A 19,293-nucleotide genomic window follows, 5' to 3' on the forward strand; every position below is an offset into this window, starting at 1 on the left:
ATTTATCATATTATTTTACATTCCAAATGTATGACTAAAAAAGTGGCTCTGATAAATATATATCTTAATCAAGTAGGGTAATATTATTATCCTAATACAATCATTTATTCTATTTTACGATCTTGCCTTCGCATTCATATTTATTTGTAATTATAACTATAGTGTAATAAAGTTATTTTCTATTTTTTCCACTGTATGTTCTACATATTGCCACATAGTCTCTGTATTTATAGCTCTTCCATTAACAGACCTTGATTCACCTTTCATTGAACTTTTGACTTGCTTTCATTTTTCACAGTATAAATACTGTTAGATTTAATAACTTCATGAGCATAGCTTCTTTTCTTTTGAATAACCTCATATATTGATTTTAACTTTAAAAATATATTGCTTGTTCCATGCTTTTGCTATCTGTGGAGAGGCTTTTCAATTTTAATATTAGTTCTTTTCCTGGTTAATAAAAAAGCAGTACTCAATCTTTATAAAAAATATGGCAAGTATGGGAAAGTATAGTAAGTTCGGTATTTAGAACCTACAAATAAACTTTGTGATTTCAGGCTTTACTATGTTAGCCAGTGGGGGAAACAAGACATAATAAAAAATAAGAAGTGAGTTAAACAGGTGGATCAGTCCAAATCCTGAGAAAAAATGACTGATCATTTTTACTAGCTGGACCTTACAGGCAATAGCATCTTTCTTGTTCGCCATTCTTTTCTGCCATCTCCTCGTATCTATTTTGGCCTATACTAATTTCCTCCTTTCCTTTGTAGATAGAAGACTCTCTACTCCCATTCTATCTCTGGCATCCCACTGGTGTGTTCTGATATCTATATTTGTTGCTTAAGTAAAATGAATTTTCTGTGTGTATGGGCTAGTCGAGAGCCTTCATTTTGGGGGGAACTATTTTTACCTTCAGTTTTAAATAAGGATTTCCAAGTCAACCTTGGAACACAGTCCGAACCAACCCCTATACTTTATTAAATTTTAGAGTCTAACTCTGGCCACAGTTCAAGGTTTTGGTATAATAATTTGTGAAAAGGAACTTAAAAGCTATTGTTTCTCATTCTTTAGAATATTTTGTACCAGAATCAGTTAGGATATTAATTATGGTTTAAAAAACTTCTAATGCAACAATTTGGTTTTCTTGTATTGTTGCTTGAAATGAAACTGAAAACTTTTATGGCTTTCATTCTAAATGTATAGTAAGTATAATTCAGGACTTAGTTTTAAGGGAAATCTAGAATTTTCTTATTGATTGCTTTTAAAAAATTCTCAGCTAGAACTGATGGCATACTTGAGCGTTTTCAGGTAGATCCTCAAAATATGTGCATGTTCTAATTTGAAACTTAGTTTTTTAAAATGTCACTTTTTCTAGTTTTAAAAATACTTTAAAATAAAATGATATATAGATATTTCTAGTAAAAATGACACTGAATATCTTATTTAGAGGTTGTAGATTGGTATATATAGCTTGTCTAACTTTTTAATAATTGAATAAATTTGAATAATCTATTTAAAACGTTTGGGCTTGATTAGTATCCTTAAATAGACCACTTAAAGTGTTCCTTTTGAAAGTAAAAAAATTAAATGAAAAATTGTCCATTAATTCCAGAATTATTTGAATATTCTCCGTTTAGCATGCAGAATCATTTAACTACTCTATGAATAGAAAACCTTGAGCAGATCACCTAATTCATATCTTCCTGATGTTTGCATCTCTTATTACAACAGTAATGGGAATATTGAAATCAAGATTATTCCTTTATGTATTTTCTTTGTCTACATAGCATCTTTGTTTATTGAGCCCAGGTTTATTTTTAGTTTTTGAAAATGATTATAGGTATATGAGTAAACCCATTTTAAGAAAATTTGTATTAAAATGCATTAGCATTACTTAAAATCTAAAAGAAATACATTTAAAAATTGCCTTTGGAAACTGCTTAATCTTGTTTCTCTGAAAAGGAATTTTCATGTTATTTGTATCTTCACACATTTGTTACTGAACTCTTTGATCAGAAATTACCAATAACACCATTTCATAACTGAAATTGACCAACTACTATAGTCTTTTAGAACCTGCTCTGGTGTTCTTTATTATTCTAGGCTGTTTTCACCAGTTACTGGTCTTTAGACCAGAAGGCAAAGTTCTAGTATTTCATACTTGTTCTCATCTCTGTAGCCAGCTAGCTTTAGCTAAAGCACTTATGGCTTGATTTCTTTTATCACAGTCTTCTTATTACTATTAATTTTCAAGTTCAAGGTGGAGAATTTGCATTAACTATATACAGCAGTTTGATTTGATTGTAAAACTGCATTTTTCTCTTGCTTGCTTTTAATTTTGACTTTGTGTTGACTAACACGTCAGAGGTGTTTTGACTTGGTGTTTATGTTTTCCATTTGTGAAGATTATGGAATCTTAATCTTTTCATCATGACATTTTAATTTTGGTATTAAAACTTTGGTACATTTGTTAGGATAGGAGAAATAATGGTCATTTGTAGACTTTCCTTCACCTGTATTTGCCATCAAAACTGAATTTGAAATGGGGGAAAGAGTGATAATAGAAATCAGTTAAATAAGTCTTCAGCTTCTTGGCCTTTCGTTTCTAAAAGAGGTATATTGTAGTATAACTGATCAGTAAGTTCCCCACTCAAGGAGTACTTCCTATGATAAACAATTAACATAGATATTAAGGGAATGTAAGTACATTCTAGTTATGTTCATATGGAAAGATTTAGTGACCCACCTTACCATTTTATAGGCCAGCATTGCCATTTGAAAGTAGAACTTACTTACTTTGGCTCTGCTGGGTATGGTTGGGCAAATCACTTAAATTCTCCAGGCTTCTTTGTTTCTCTTCTCTTTTTCCTCACCTCCTCTTCTTCTTCCTTTTCCTTTTCTTATGTATTCCTTTTTTTTTTTTTTTAAGATTTTATTTATTTATTTGACACAGAGAGAGATCACAAATAGGCAGAGAGAGAGAAGGGGAAGCAGGTCCTTTTCCTTTTCTTGTGAGGGATTTAGACCAGATGATCTTTAACTACCTGGCTTAAGTCTAATTTTGTGATTTCTGAAGAACAAGTGAATTCCCTATTTCGAGGTATTAGATAGATTAGATGATCTTGAATGTTTTGTTAGTCCAAGAATGTGTAAAGTGCTATGAGATCTTAAAGAAGATGAATTTTTAAGATTATAAACCATCATTACTAATAATGGTGTTAAGTATTATATAAATTATTTTCCCTCTTAAAATATTTGTATGTATTAGATGCATTTTAATTATCAAAAATTATTTTGGGTGTTAACTATAATTACTAGTTAGCAGTTTAACTTGTCATAAAATATCTTATAGATTGTCTTAATAGATAGAAGTTATTTATCCCTGGGGTGTCTGGGTGACTCTTTTTTTTTTTCAAGCATTCGACTCTTGATCTCAGGGTCATGAGTTTGGGCCCCATGCTAGGTGTGGAGTCTACTTTAAAAAAAAAGTTATTAATCCCTAAAATACATAATTGACTTAGTAAGGCTACCCCAATAAAGAATAATCTGACATTATAATGCTAAGTCATTACCTCTTAGTCATCTATTAATATTTTATTCTACTTAAATACTGTTAAAGAAGTAGGAAGAGTTTCTTTGACATGGATTTTTGTTTTAAATGAACTATTTCCTCAAGAATATAAGTCTCTCAGTTATCTTTGGAATTATTCAATTATAAATACATTCTTTTTGTTTATAAAAATAAAAAAAATTAAAAATTAAAAAAAATACATTCTTTTTTTTCTTGCAGCCAAAGTTTATTTCAAGTAGCAATATAAACTTGTGTTCATCTTCTCATCTTACATACCTTAAAACTTTTCAAAATGTCCTTTGTGTAAGATTGTTTTTACAGCTTCGGCTTTCAAATATACACAGGCAATGTTCAATGAGAGATAAGGAATTTAGAATGCCATTTTACTTTAAGATGTTTACTACCTTGGGGCACCTGGGCGGCTCAGGTGTTAACCATCTGCCTTTGGCTCAGATCATGATCTCAGGGTCCTGGGATAGATCCCCACATCGGGCTCCCTGCTCAGTGGGGAGTCTGCTTCTCCCTTTCCCACTGCCCCTGTTTATGTTCCCTCTCTCACTGTCTCTCTGTCAAGTAAATAAATAAGATCTTAAAAAAAAAAAAAAAAAAAAGATGTTTACCACCTTGAAGAAGGGGTGGAAAAGGGACAGGATACCAAAGGCACAAGATAGAGCATGTTTTTTTCTTTTGCTCACAGTGAATCTGTTTTAGATGAAATGGGTCAGAGGAAATAAATAAAACCAACCTAAGGAAGTGTGGTAGGTACAGAGCGTTGCCAGTTACGGGGTCTTTGCCATATTGAGTAGAAGTTGGTTCTGTACCAATACTTAATTTCCTTGTTATTTTGGCTAAATTGTTATTTTTTTTTTAAAGTTTATAATTGAATTTTTTTCTTAGTTTTTTTTTTTTTTTAAGATTTTCTTTATTTATTTGACAGAGAGAGATCACAAGTAGGCAGAGAGACAGGCAGAGAGAGGGGAAGGCAAGCTCTCTGCTCAGCAGAGAGGGCTCGATCCCAGGACCCTGAGATCATGACCTGAGCTGAGGATAGAGGCTTAACCCACTGAGCCACCCAGGCACTCTGAAAATTTTTTTCTTAGTTTTAAATAGGTATATCTTTACATGGTTCAAAATTGAAATGTAAAGTGCCCTATGGGCATCTACTTTCCCTCTCCATTAGCCATAATGTTCATTTCTTGTGTCCTTCCAGAGATATTTTATGTGTGTATGATGAAAAGTTACATTTGTTGAAAGAAACAGCTATTGATGTTTGGTGCTTTGTATAATTCCTTATTGAGATAGAATTTTGGTTTTCACTATACTTTCTCCATAGTGTTGACCATAGCTTTTAAGGACTTTTTTTTTTTTTTAACATTTTTAGTATTTTATTGCAGTTGAAGCACTTTAACACTGATGAGGAAATTGGGCACTTTGAATATGTCATAATGGTCTGTCACCGATTTTGGTTAGGTGATATGGTTAGGTCATCCCTAACCATCAAGTAGGCTCTCTGACTCTTTTTCCTTTCCTTGGATTGAATTCTACCAGCCAAATGAACTTCTTTGGGCACTTTTTAGAAAGTTGAAATTACATGACTTGGACATGGATGTGTTAACAGTCTCTGGTTCTTATTTGTGGAATTTATTTCCTTTGAAATAAGATTTGATGTGGACTTCACTCAAAAGGAAAAGTTTTGAAAGATTAATTTGTTATCTATATTAAATCTTATAAAATAGAAATATGGACCAGGTCCCCTTTCATAATTTTTTTAAAATTTCAGCAATATGTTATTTGTCCTTCTAGACATTTCTATCCCCAAGCATATATATATATAGTCCATGTATGTGAGCAATGTCTTTTTTTATATGAATGGATTTGTTACTACATATACTCTTCTGTAACTTTTTTCTTATAATTTTTTTCTGTGTTCCTATAGATTTCTCATTCTTTTTCACAGGTACTAGGGTTCTATGTAATTTATTGACCATTTATTTATTCATAAATTTCTGGGTTATTACAGTTTTAAAATATTATTATAGATATGCTGTACTATATATTGTTAGACATATTCACATATTTCTGCTACTTTTGTGAATTTATCTATAGGGATAAATTCCTAGAAATGAAATTACTAGTTACCAGAGGATCCACTTCTAAAATTTTGATAGCTGCTGCCAAATTGTTCAAAAATGCTGAACCAGTCTGCATCTCTATTAACAGTTGAGACCTGATTCCCCACATTCTTACTGAATTATATTGAGTGAGTTCCTTCTCTTTCTTTTCTTGGTTTAATTTTCTAATCTTTAATCAGAGTCTCCATGTTTGTTTTATCTTAAAAATCTTTCTGTGTTCCAAGTAGCTCTGTGAGCTGCTTCTTAATTGCTCCCAAAGCTTTTATGAACTACATAAAACACAGGGGTAAAATTACTTTCCGAGAGTATTCAGACATCATCTACAAATGCAAATTTTGAAATATTTTTTAATTTCCTTAACATTGATTTTTTTTTCAAGAAAATCAAGTATTCAGGGGCGCCTGGGTGGCTCAGTGGGTTAAGCCGCTGCCTTCGGCTCAGGTCATGATCTCAGGGTCCTGGGATCGAGTTCCGCATCGGGCTCTCTGCTCAGCAGGGAGCCTGCTTCCTTCTCTCTCTCTCTGCCTGCCTCTCAGTGTACTTGTAATTTCTCTCTGTCAAATAAATAAATAAAATCTTTAAAAAAAAAAAAAGAAAATCAAGTATTCAGACAATATTGATTTCATTCTGAAAGAGGAGAAAAATGTATCTTCTTCCCCCATAGGATTTGCATGAGCTTTTTTTTTTTTCATTGTCATTTTTTAATAACATTTATATTTACAGTCTTTTTTTTTTTTACACTATTTCTCACGTTGTTTAACTTTAGCTGTGTATTTAGGGGATTCACTGTTTATCTTACTACTCTTGTAGTAGGTAGCCTTATAATTCCTGAGGTCCCAAATCTGACTCCCTTTTGACTGGCTCATATTGGCATTTTGATTTGAATTTACTTTCCTCCTCCAAAAAAATGAATTCACAGATGCTTGCATTTTTGAGACTGCTGTATGTTATATTTATGAATGAATGTAACCATATATAGAATTACTGAATTGCTTCTTTTTTCTCCTCAAATTTAAAACCCTCTATTGTACTGTCTTCTGGTACTGAATATTTCCAAAGCTTGCTGGAATATTCCCTATTATGTGTAAGTTACTTCCCTTTTTTGCCTGGATTATCATAAGAGTCTTTCATTATACTTTTAAACCTCTGAGGGTTCTTAGTGTTTATTATTTTATGTAACTTTTCCTGGAAATTAGTGAGAAGATTTTAGGTCATCTTGTTAGGTCTTCTCTTCTCCCCCACCTTCAGTTTTCTTGTATTATATCCTTGAATGTTTCTTTTTCTTTTCTGCTTTCTTCTAGGATATTTATTATTGGTATATTGGATTTTTCTTGTTTCTTTTATCTTTATGTCTAATTCTTTGCATTTCTTTCTTTTTTCCTCTGCATTGTTTTTCTTAAGCCCATCCTCCAGGTCATTATTTTTTTCTGTACATTTCTGCTTCTATGTGATTTTCATGATTTAGTTTCTTCTCTTCTTCCAACTTACTTTTAGAACTTTTCTTGTTGTTATATCACTTTATTCAGTTATTTAAAGAATTCAGGTTCTCTTTATTTGGAAGTGTAGGGGATATTTGACTAAAAATTTATTGTTTCTATTTTGATAGGAATTTCTTAGTATGTTCTCTATTGGATACTCTGTGCTTATTATTTATATTTGAATGAGGCTGGCTACTTATTGAACATCATGTGGGGATGGGGCAGGGAGAGGAATCCTGATAGCTTCTTCAGATTATATAGTTGTCTCAGCATACTTACTCACCAAGTCTCCATCATAGGAGCATACATCCCCCTAAGGTAAGCACATCACCCAAAGAAGAGGTAGGCATGACTTAAGAGTGAAGTTTTCTCGGAGCACCTGGGTGGCTCAGGTGGTTAAGTGCCAGACTTACGATTTCAGCTCAGGTTGTGGTCTCAAGGGTCATGAGATGAGCCTTGGCCCTGCACCTGAGTCCCTACTTGGGACAGTCTGCTTGAGATTTTCTCCCTCTCCCTCTGCACATCCCCTTGTGCGTGCTGCACATGCTCTCTCTCTCTCTAATATATAAATAAATCCTTTTTTAAAGAGTTAAAAAAAAGAGTGAAACTTTATCTCAGCCATGTTTCTTTTATTGGAGACTTAGTTCTCTGGTTAGTGACTGAAAAGATTATTGCTGTTTCTTCTAATGTATCCCTATCTCACCTTCAAGTACTTTCTGTCACAACTATAGATTGAGGAAAAAATAGATCTATACAATATCTCAGGTTCTTTGGAAGTTCCTGATTTAGTTGAAAAGCATGAGTGCCAAGGGCATTTCTCAGGGAGAAAACAATATAACTATTTAAATACTTTATAGTATTTCCCTTACTTTTTCTCCCAACTTCTGATATTCCCGGTTCCTTTGATTTAAATATTTTCCTTGGTTAGATATTAAGACACTGCTCTTGAGTCTGTGGCTCTAGTTGTATTTCAAGACAAAGGCATGAGTTCAAGTAATTCAGCAGAATTTTTCTGTGTGTGAAAGTTTATAATGAAGTTATATTATAGAGAACCACATTATCAGACCCTTAAAAAAAATCATATTATGCTTCTGAGATTATGATCTCTATAGATGAGAATCTCTTTAGTTGAAGATCCTGAGTTTACAAAGCCCAGCACCTGAAATACCAGTCACAAGGTCTTCATGGCCAAATGTGATTTTCATTTTTGGAACAAGATCCGTGAGTTCTTCTTTTTCCTTTCACAGGACAAGCAGGAGGACATGAAGACTATTTTGGAGGGCATAGATCCGGCCAAGCATCAGGTGAGGGAGGCCTTTGATGCTTGTAAGCTACTACATAAGGAATAGATGTTGTAGGTAACCAAAACTCTGGATATCTGAATTACAGCCAAGAAGTTCCAGGACCTTGCTGGGTGACAAAGAAAATTTTCTTCAATTGAAAAAGATTATGAAGTTCCAATAAGAAGAGATTTATGTTACTAGTAGTTTGCTTCCTTAGTATTTTTTTTTTTTTAATGTGGTATTCCTAAAAAATTTCTTAGGTAAAGATAGATTTTCTTATTCAGATAGTTCTTTTGCATTCTTCCTTACAGGGAGATTCAACATACTACAGAGAGAAATCCTCAGTTTTAAAGTCCTTTGCATTCAGCTTTGCTTATCAAAAATCTGAAAACTCAGGCTTAGGGAGTTATATTGGATTGTTTTTTATATAATCCTCAAAGAAAAATAATTAGGTGAAGCATTTACTATATATTATTCATGCCATTAATTTCTATAAACTTAAAATTATTTTTGTAAAATTGCCCCCTGTAATTTCATTTTGAAATTGGTTTTTAAGAAGGTAAATACTTATTCATAAGCAAACACTTCTTTTGAGAAAATGTTTTGAATTTGTGCCTCATGGTTTTAAGAGTCAAGCAAATTTGGTACCCATTTTAATTCAGAGAGATTTGTTTAAACTCAGGAAGCAGTGCTTAATTTTAAAATCAGGAATAAATTGTGATTATATCACAGCTTAGGCCTTCTAAAATAAATTTTTCAGCATCAAGCCACTCTTAATCAAAATGCTTGTTAAGGATCTTCATTATTGTCTTGTTGAATAAGAAGCTGCTATATTCATTCTATTTTGAACCAAGTAAATAATATATTTCACAAAACATTATGTGAAAATATGAATTTTTACTCAGTTGTATAATATCTCAGGCTCCTATCGAGAATGTAAAGCTGAGTGTTATTTCAGATAAAGTATTTCTTTCTTCTCAGACTGGTTAAAGGAAATGTGATTATAAATCTCTAAGCTGTAAGTCTCAAAAACTTGGGGTACTTTTTTTTAAATGAGCTTTGTGGCCCCACTTTTATTAGAGGTTCAGACTTAGTAGATCTGAAATGGGGACTCTGCATTTTAAATGATATCCTAGGAGATGCTGATGGCAAGTTCTCCATATTCCACACTTTGAGACATTGCTAGAGTCCGTCACTCTGCATCAGTGTTGAGTTCTCTTCCTTTTCCATCTTTGCTTTATAATCCATCATTCTTTCTCCAACCAAACCAAGTTAAGTTTGGTTTTTCTCTTTTACTTGTGATTTTTAGAAACTGAGCTAAACACAAGCCCTAGAGTAGTGGCTCAATCTTTTTTCCATCTCAGTTGTCCTAAGGGATATGAATAAGATCAGTAAGAGCAGATCACTAAGGTAATAATTAAAATACAGTGGTGGATTGGAAGAACATACCCTCCCAGGGGAGAACATTAGTATCCTCTAGTACATATATAGTATAAAACAGTCTCCTCTCCCTCTTCTCTGATTCTGGTCTTTCCCTTGACAATGTCCTCCTCAAACTCGAAGAAGTACTGCCTCTGTAATACAGTTACAATCCTTAGATGTATACCTTGGGTGTGCATGGCTATGATTTTAAGGGAAATCAACTTACTTTTTAAAAAATAAACTTAAGGGCGCCTGGGTGGCTCAGTGGGTTAAGCCGCTGCCTTCGGCTCAGGTCATGATCTCAGGGTCCTGGGATCGAGTCCCGCATCGGGCTCTCTGCTCCGCGGGGAGCCTGCTTCCCTCTCTCTCTCTCTCTGTCTGCCTCTCCATCTACTTGTAATTTCTCTGTCAAATAAATAAATAAAATCTTTAAAAAAAAAAAAATAAAAAATAAATAAAAAATAAACTTAATTTTAAGTTAAATTTTGTTATCTAAATCCAAATGGGGAAAAAAATGCAGCCTTTTCCTCCTAGTGCTTGTTCCTCAGAACCAAAACCTTGCAGTGTATTTTTCATGGATAATATTTTAGGGGACTTACAAAGTTCTAATTATCCATTTATCAATATAGTTCAACCATTATTAATTAACTTACCTTAATTAACTTTAAATATGACCTACTTTTTAAATGTTAAGTTTTTATTAAGGAATAACATACAGACTTTTTAGATTTACTATTCAAAGCTAGTAAACTTTTATCTGTTTTTTTCTTGATCTAAAACTATTTGTGAAGTACACAAAATTCCTAATGCCTTTTCTTTTAAAGGCCACAAAAACAAGTTCTCTCTTTCTAGGTTATTGTATTTTGAATGAGTCCTTTTCAGCTACCTCAAGTTTGTTTAAATATAAGTACAGATTACATCCAGTCAAGAAGATAAAGTCAGTGTTAGTATATTTTGAAACCTTTCTGCTTTCTGTTGTTTCAAGTATGTAGATACAATAAATAAAGTATGGGAGAAAAACAAACTAAGACTCTGTAGCTACAGTCAGAAAAAAGATTAAAGAACACTAGACTAGAATTGGAGTGTGGATCCACAGTTGAAGCTATACACCCAAGAAGAATTAAATTTAAAGAAAGGGGGAGCGTGGGGGCTGGGATTTCAGTTTCTGTAGGCAATAGGGACTGAATGCATCACAAATGGAACAGGCAAGTAGATCTAGTCTACTTGACTGAAGCAAGGAACTGGGGACCATATTGCCCCACCTGTGAACAAAGATGGGGAAAAAAGCTACAATCAACTTCTTTGTTGCAGTTAGAAATGATCTACTTGTTCTTGGTAGAATGAAGATACAAAGACAACCGTGTAACTAAGAACTTGGAAGACACTTTTTTTTTTTTTAAGACTTTATTTATTCATTTAACAGACAGAGATCACAAGTAGGCAGAGAGGCAGGCAGAGGGGGTGGGAAGCATGCTCCCCACCGAGCAGAGAGCCTGATGCGGGTCTCAATCCCAAGAACCTGGGATCATGACCTGAGTGGAAGGCAGAGGCTTAACCCACTGAGCCACCCAGGTGCCCCTCTATTTTTTGATTTAGTGAGCAGAACTAAAATAACTCCATGAGACCAGAAGTTTTAAGTTGCCAATGAAGATCTCTTGCTGACATGGACTTTTAGGGTCAGATTCAGGCAACTTTCAGATCATCTGATGAGAAGGGATAAGTTTGTAAATAGAAATAAAAGAAAAAACTCTCATGCAAATTGAGCTTTTCAAAAAAATTATGAAGCTCAAGAGCAAATTGACATGGAGAGATAGTCAAGATGTAGCAAACAAACAAAAAGTGCAAAACAGGAGACTTCAAGCTCAGGCAATTGAAATAAAAGACTTTAAACATGCTTATTTTAAACTATAACCAGTAGCCACAAAACAACATGAAACAATGAAACAAAAGCCAATAATTATGAATTAAGAACAGATGGGTATGAAATAAAAAATGTTAATTTTGTGAAAGGGAAAGTTGTGGAAATAAAATATATGTAGGATAAACAATGTATTGGACTCAGTTGAATAAAAAATTAGTGAATCAGGTGATTAAATGAGAAATAACACAATATAGCATAAAGATAAAGAAATGGAAGATTTTATGAAAGAGAAATTGAGAAAAAGAGGGTAGATTGAGAAGCTCTACCACACATTTGAAATTTCTGAATGAGAAGATAGAAATACACAGTAGAGGCAATGTTTGAAGAGATAATGATAGAGAATTTTCTGAAATTGGAGCCAGACATGAATACTTGATTGAAAGATTAGTAAATAAAACAAATGAAACTGTAGAATTTGAAAGATAATATTTTAGAAGCTACTAGAAGGGAAAAAGTGCATTACTTCAAAGGAACAACAATCAAATTTTTGACAGCAGATTCTCATCAACAGTAATAATCACAGAAGACAGTGGGAAGTAATATCCACCAAATACCAGAAAAAAAATAGAATTCTGTACTCAACTACTCTTCCAGAGAAGGAAAAATAAACTTATTTTCATATCTACAAAGAATAAAAGAGCTTACCACCTCAGATCCTTGCCAAAAGAACTACTAAAAGATATATACATCAATAAGGAGACAGATATATCCTGGAGGAAGGCGTGGGATGCAGGAAGCTACGGTAAGCAAAGAAATTAGTAAAACATATTATAAATATAAATTTTTAATACAACACCTAAATTTTTATGCTTAAAACCAAAGTAATACTAAAGTTCTAGATAGCAGTAGCATGAAATTCAGAAGGATGTGTTAAAAGGTTGAAAAGCCATGCTAGAGTCCCTCTGTTGTTCAGAAGAGAAGGATCAGGTACTGAATAACTTTAAAGTTTTTTTTTTTTTTTTTGCAAAATATGTCAGTAATCAGAACAAATATAAATCTGTTGAACACAGCTGTTAAAGGGAAAGACTTTTGAATTAGATTAAAAATGATAATCTAGCAAATTCTGTCTTTGGGGATAAACCTAAAGTGAACTAATAGGGGAAGATTGACGAAGTGATGGAAAAAGTTATGTAAGGCAATATTAATATCCAATGAAATGGGATTTTTTCAAAAGATTTTATTTATTTATGACAGAGATAGCGAGAGAGAGAATGCAAGCGCAGGGAAACTGGAGAGGAAGAAGCAGGCTCCCTGCTTAGCAGGGAACCTAATATGGGAGTCGATCCCAGGACACTGGGATCATGACCTAAGCCAAAGGCAGGCGCTTAATGACTGAGCTGCCCAAGTGCCACCTGAAATGGAATTTTAAGCCAAAAGCATTTTTAGAGATAAATGTTCCTTCAACTGATATAACAGTTATTAATTAGTAACAATCTACCTTCTAAAGAAAATAGAAAATTACAAAGTTACAAGAAAGATAAGTCTCTATTTGTGGTGATAGGATTTTTTTCCACAGACTTCTGTATGAAACTGATCAAAGAGATAAAGCAATTGTTAAGAATAGAAAAATCAGATTTGCTTATAAATGGCTAACATTCTATTTCTATTAAATATACTATGAATTCTTTTCCAGTACATGGAACATGAATAAAATTGTCCATGTTTTAGACTACAAAGTCTTTAAAACAAACTCCTTAGTCACATGGACTTAATTCTTTGATCTTTATTGATTTGAAATTACAAATTAATAATAAAACCTTTTTTTTAAAACATCCCATTCACCTAGAAAGTGAAGAAAAATACTTTTATATAATTCATAGGTTAACAAGGCAATCATAGTGAAAATTACAAAGAAATTATCACAAAAACTACACATCAAAACTTAGGTGAGAGGATACAGCTAAAGTGGTCCTTAGAAGGAAAAGTTTTTTTAATATACAAAATGAAAGTAAATGGAGCTAATAAAAGAACAATAAAAAGCACCATGAAGTAAGGTAATAATAAAAATAAAAGCAAAAATAATAGAATAGAAAATAATAAAAAATAGGGAAGAAGACCAAACTTAAAAACTGATTTAATAAAAACAAAACACAACTACTGAAATAGATAAAATAAATAAGACTATTTGCTAAAAAGGGAAAATGCACAGGTAAATGGTAGAAATTTAAAGGGAGTTATGACTATATGATACAGTAGAGATCATGAAAATTTATAAGGCAGTCATATGAACATCAATAAATTTGAATACTTGCATGAAGTGAATGCTGATTTTTTCCATGAATATATAAATTTATCAAAATTGACTCATGAATAGGAAACCTCAGTAGAAGGATAAGTATATTACATACTGAATCAGTAGTTTAAAATCATCCATCCAATGAAAGGAGGAAGTTCAGATGAATATATAGGTGAGTTTTACCAGATGCTCAAGGAATAAATAAACTGTACGTTGTTCTAGCTATTTCCAAGAACAGAGAAAGAAAAAATGTTACAATGTGCAATATTTAAGTTTATAACCTTGGAAAATAATTTTCTTTGTTTATGAAGGAAAAATACCATAATTTAAATCCTAAAATTTGATTGATCTTGAGCAAATATTGGCTTAACAAACCCAACGTTCATAAGTAGTATATACAAATTTGATTCCTATTTTAGGGATTTATTTAGAAAGAGAGAGCACGTGCATGTGCATAAGAGAGCAGGGGTGGGGGGGCAGAGAGAGAGAGGGGCTCAAGTGGACTCACCGCTGAGTGCAGAGCCCATTGTGGGGCTCTGTCCTGGGACCCCAAGAACATGACCTGTTCCAAAATCAGAGGAATTGGCCACTCATCTGACTGAGCCACCCAGGCGTCCCTGATTCCTATTTTAAGAGAAGGACTTGGGCGCCTGGGTGGCTCAGTGGTTAAGGCGCTGCCTTCGGCTCAGGTCATGATCTCAGGGTCCTGGGATCGAGTCCCGCATTGGGCTCTCTGCTCAGCAGGGAGCCTGCTTCCTCCTCTCTCTCTCTCTCTGCCTGCCTCTCTGCCTACTTGTGATTTCTCTCTGTCAAAAAAAAAAAAAATCTTTAAGAGAAGGACTTAGTGGTCAGATATCTTGGGGCAACTTATATATCTTGTAGGATTTACATTATTGATTTTAGGACATGAAATATTATAAATACATTAAAAGTTGGGACATTCCTTTACCTACCATTTTGTCAAATATAATTATGTTTTTCAAAACCAAAGAATGCATGCATCTATTTTTAGGGAGGAAAATAAAATAACTTTTCACACCTTTTATTTCAGAAATTTTATTGGTGTGTTGAATTTTGAAATTTGATTTGGGGTGAGGATCTTGGGACTATACTTTCTGATTTTTTATCATTTAAGAGCTATCAAAATATTTGATATATGCAGAACTAACAGTTATTTTAAGTTTATTCTAAAGGAGGGCTTTCACAGTCTTTTGTCTTTGCCATTACTCACAGGACCTAGTTATGCTGATGAGTGTCACTGCTAGGCCTAAGAGAGAAGAAAGAAAGAAAAAAGAAAAGAAAAGTGACGTTAATATTGCCCACCCATGTTCTAGTAATAATGTATTATCAAATGCAGATAATGAATGTCTAATTCTGAGTTAGCTACTACCCTTAATTTCTTGTTAAATTAACTTTTCTTTCTCTTATTTACCTAGTAGAAAATTAAAACTTCAAACCTCAATACTAAGAAGGAAGATTTAAGAGGTCAGTTACACTTAGGCTCCTTCTTGGAGCAGTTTATTGTTTTAGATGTTAGGTATGTAATGTAATGGTAAGCAAAAATGACACGATTGGTGTTCTCATGCAGCTTACAGTTTAGTGGCAGAGACATGTTAGCCAAATAGTTATACAAGCTAATATATGATTGAAACTTATGAAGGAGTGGTTCATATAGCTATGTACATACAGATGGTCCTGAACTTATGATGGTTCACTTAGAATTTTTTGACTTTATGACGGTGCAAAAGTGATACACATTTAGTAGAAACCATACTTCGAATTTTGAATTTTGACATTTTCCTGGGCTGGTGATATGTGATAAGATACTGTCTACTGGGCAGCAGCAGGGAGCAGCAGCTACGGTGAGCCAGATAATTTCAAGAATAAACAACCAGTGCATTCACAACCATCATGAACTCATAAAATCATTGTTATTCACTTTCAGTATAGTGTTCATTCATTATATGATTTTAAGTACTTTATTATGGAGGAGACTTTGTGCTTGTTGATTTTGTCCCAACTGTGGGCAAATGCTCTGAGCATGTTTAAGGTAGGCTAAGCTAAGCTATGATATTCTGTAGGTTAGGTATATATATATATTTTTTTAAGATTTTATTTATTTATTTGACAGAGAGAGATCGTAAGTAGGCGGAGAGGCAGGCAGAGAGAGAGAGAGAGGGAAGCAGGCGCTCTGCCGAGCAGAGAGCCCGATGCAAGACTCGATCCCAGGACCCTGAGATCATGACCTGAGTCGAAGGCAGTGGCCTAACCCACTGAGCCACACAGGCGCCCCATAGGTTAGGTATATTAAATGCACTTTACACTTAAGATATTTTCAACTTAAAATGGGCTTATCCATACATAACCCCATCATAAGTCAAGGAAGATTTGTAATAGAGTAATTGAGTCAGGAAGTTCAAGGAGGTCTACCTTGAGGAAATAACACTTAGCTTGAGATGTGAAGGATGAAAAGGAGCTAATAGAGAAGTGTTACAGGGAAGAAAGAACAGCTTGAACAGAAAGGCCTTGAGTCAGGAGTGGAAATAACACATTGCCAAAGGAGCAATTTATTTCCAGTGTGTAGTTGATTGCATTGATAATTCAGAAAAAAGTGACATGGAGAAACTGAACAACTTTCTAGGTCTTTCTGAATGAGGTTTTCTTTTCTTTTTTTTTTTTTAAGATTTTATTTATTTATTTGACAGACAGATCACATTAGGCAGAGAGGCAGGCGGGGGGAGGGGAGGAGGCTCCCTGCCAAGCAGAGAGCTGATGCAGGGCTTGATCCCAGGACCCTGGGATCATGACCTGAGCTGAAGGCAGAGGCTTAACCCACTGAGCCACCCAGGTGCCCCTGAATGAGGTTTTCATAAAGTATATTCCATTTTGTTTTAAGTAGATTTCTAGAATGTTAGATTTGCTTACATTTGAATGTAAATTCAAAATCCATTCCAAAGCATCACCTGTGTTAACCATCTTCTATATTTTAAAATTAGTAAAGAGTGTCACCTCATCAATAACATGAAGTCAAAACATAAATTAATTTTTATAAGAAGTTGAGAGATTCTGTACTATCAAGGTAAAAATTTTTAAATCTCTTTTAGAGTGTAATTTATGTCACTGTAGGCCAGTTTAAAGTTTCCATTGGGCTGACAGTCTACTTATTTCTCATTGTTAGTTTGCCTAAATTGTAGATTAGCTGTAGTTATTTTACAGACTGAAAAGTATCCTATTGGCAGAGCACACTATTTTTTTTTTCCTAAGGGTTTTATTTTTTAGAGGCACCTGGGTGACTTAGATGGTTAAGTCTCTGACTCTTGATCAGAAAAGGTCATGATCTCAGGGTCATGTGATCAAGCCCCTTGTTGGGCTCCACACTCAGCCTGGAGGCTGCTTGAGATTTCCCCTCCCTCCCTCTCTGCCCCTCCTGCTTTTTCACATGCACTCTCTCTAAAATAAATAAATACATCTTTTTAAAAAAGAGACTTTATTTTTTAAGTCATTTCCACACCCAGTGTGGGACTCGAACTCAATTCTGGAGATCCAAGAGTCACATACACCACTGGCTGAACCAGCCAGGCGCCCTGAGCACACCAATTTTTTTTTTTTTTTTTTTTTTTAAGATTTTATTTCTTTGGGACACCTGGGTGGCTCAGTTGGTTAAGCAGCTGCCTTTGGCTCAGGTCATGATCCCAGCATCCTGGGATCGAGTCCCACATCGGGCTCCTTGCTCAGCAGGGAGCCTGCTTCTCCCTCTGCCTCCAGCCTGCCACTCTGTCTGCCTGTGCTTGCGCTCTGTATCTCTCTCTCTCTCTAACAAATAAATAAAAATCTTTAAAAAAAAAAAAAAGATTTTATTTCTTTGACAGAGAGAAATCACAAGTAGGCAGGCAGGCAGAGAAAGTGAGAGGAGGAAGCAGGTTCCCCGTGGAGCAGAGAGCCCAACGTGGGGCTCGATCCCAGGACCCTGGGATCATGACCTGAGCTGAAGGCAGAGGCTTTAACCCACTGAGCCACCCAGGTGCCCCTGAGCACACTATTTCTAAGTTGACTATAGTAGCTTAAGGATGCTCTGAGTTAATTAGAAAAGAGCTGAAATAAAGCTTGACTTAAGCATTGTTCTCTACCAAGTTTTCCTTTTTTATATATTAATTTACTTGAGATAGAGCACACACATGAATGGGGTGGAGGGGCAGAGGGAGAGGGAGAAGCAGACTCCCCTCTGAGGAGGGAGCCCTACGTGGCGGTTGATCCCAGGAGCCTGGGATCATGACCTGAGCCAAATGCAGAGACTGAGCCACCCAGGCACCCTTTATCAAGTTTTTCTTAGTTAACAAAAGACCAGAACAACAGAAATTAATGTTTACATACACAATGAAATGGGATAGGTGAGCAAACTTTTCATAGAAGCAGTGCACAGCTACATTTTATGTATTTATTTATTTATATGAGAGAGAGAGAGCGAGTGCTGGAGCAGAGGGAAGAGGCAAAGGAAGAAGCAGACTCCTGCTGAGCAAGGGAGCCTGATGCAGGACTCGATCCCAGAACCCTGGGATCATGATCTGAGCCGAAGGCAGACGCCCAACCAACTGAGCCACCCAGGCACCCTATTTGTTTATTTTATTTAAAATTCAGTAAACATACAGTGCAAGATTGGTTTCTGGAGTAAAATTCAGTGGTTTAGCGCTTACATACAGCACCCAGTGTTCATCAGTCAGCTATATTTTAATATTTAGATGAATGTAATAAGAGTTCAAGTTCTCCCATCAGTAATACTTGGCTTATTAACAAGCTCCTTTTAGGGACACTTGACATTAGGATGGTAGCATGCAGTTTGTCATTCACTCCTCTTGCTGGCAAACTTCCTAGAAGGAACAGCAATCTTTCTGCTATTATAAAACTGTTTCTTTTGCCTTTCACTATTCACATATTTAATTTCTAGTCTAAAAGAAAGTCTGCTTGTTGGTGTGTTTTTTTCCTTTTTTCTTTCCTCTTAACCCTTGAAATACTGTAGTGCTTTTCTTTAGAGACTGGTTTCTGAATAAATAAAATTTAAAAAGAGAGAGAAAGATTGGTTTCTGTCCTGTGATAGAGTTCTTATTAGTTTCTGATATAAGATCAGAATCTTCCTAATCATGTGTAAGACTAAGGTTCTTTTTTCACAATTCATATGAATAGTTAGGGAAAACATCTTTTTGATCGTGGGATTGGAAAAATGCGGCTATTTCTCTCTGAGGCTCAAACAAAACC

The 19,293-nt window shown here is 34.5% G+C and overlaps 1 protein-coding gene across 11 annotated transcripts in view; it reads left to right on the top strand.

Moving 5' to 3' along the window:
- ANKHD1 (ankyrin repeat and KH domain containing 1) overlaps positions 1–19,293 on the top strand; it is a 131,506-nt gene that overhangs the window by 58,833 nt on the left and 53,380 nt on the right. For 5 of the 11 annotated variants that reach the window (XM_059417739.1, XM_059417733.1, XM_059417734.1 and 2 more), the window contains exon 11: positions 8,429–8,485. The exons of 5 other annotated variants lie outside the window; for them this stretch is intronic. In XM_059417739.1, coding sequence (XP_059273722.1) covers positions 8,429–8,485 — 57 coding nt within the window. Of the gene's footprint in view, positions 1–8,428; positions 8,503–19,293 lie in introns of those variants that run through there. One more of the 11 variants, XM_059417744.1, reaches the window with a different exon arrangement.

This window comes from Mustela nigripes, chromosome 12 (genome assembly GCF_022355385.1).
Source record: "Mustela nigripes isolate SB6536 chromosome 12, MUSNIG.SB6536, whole genome shotgun sequence".
Lineage (NCBI taxonomy): Eukaryota > Metazoa > Chordata > Mammalia > Carnivora > Mustelidae > Mustela > Mustela nigripes.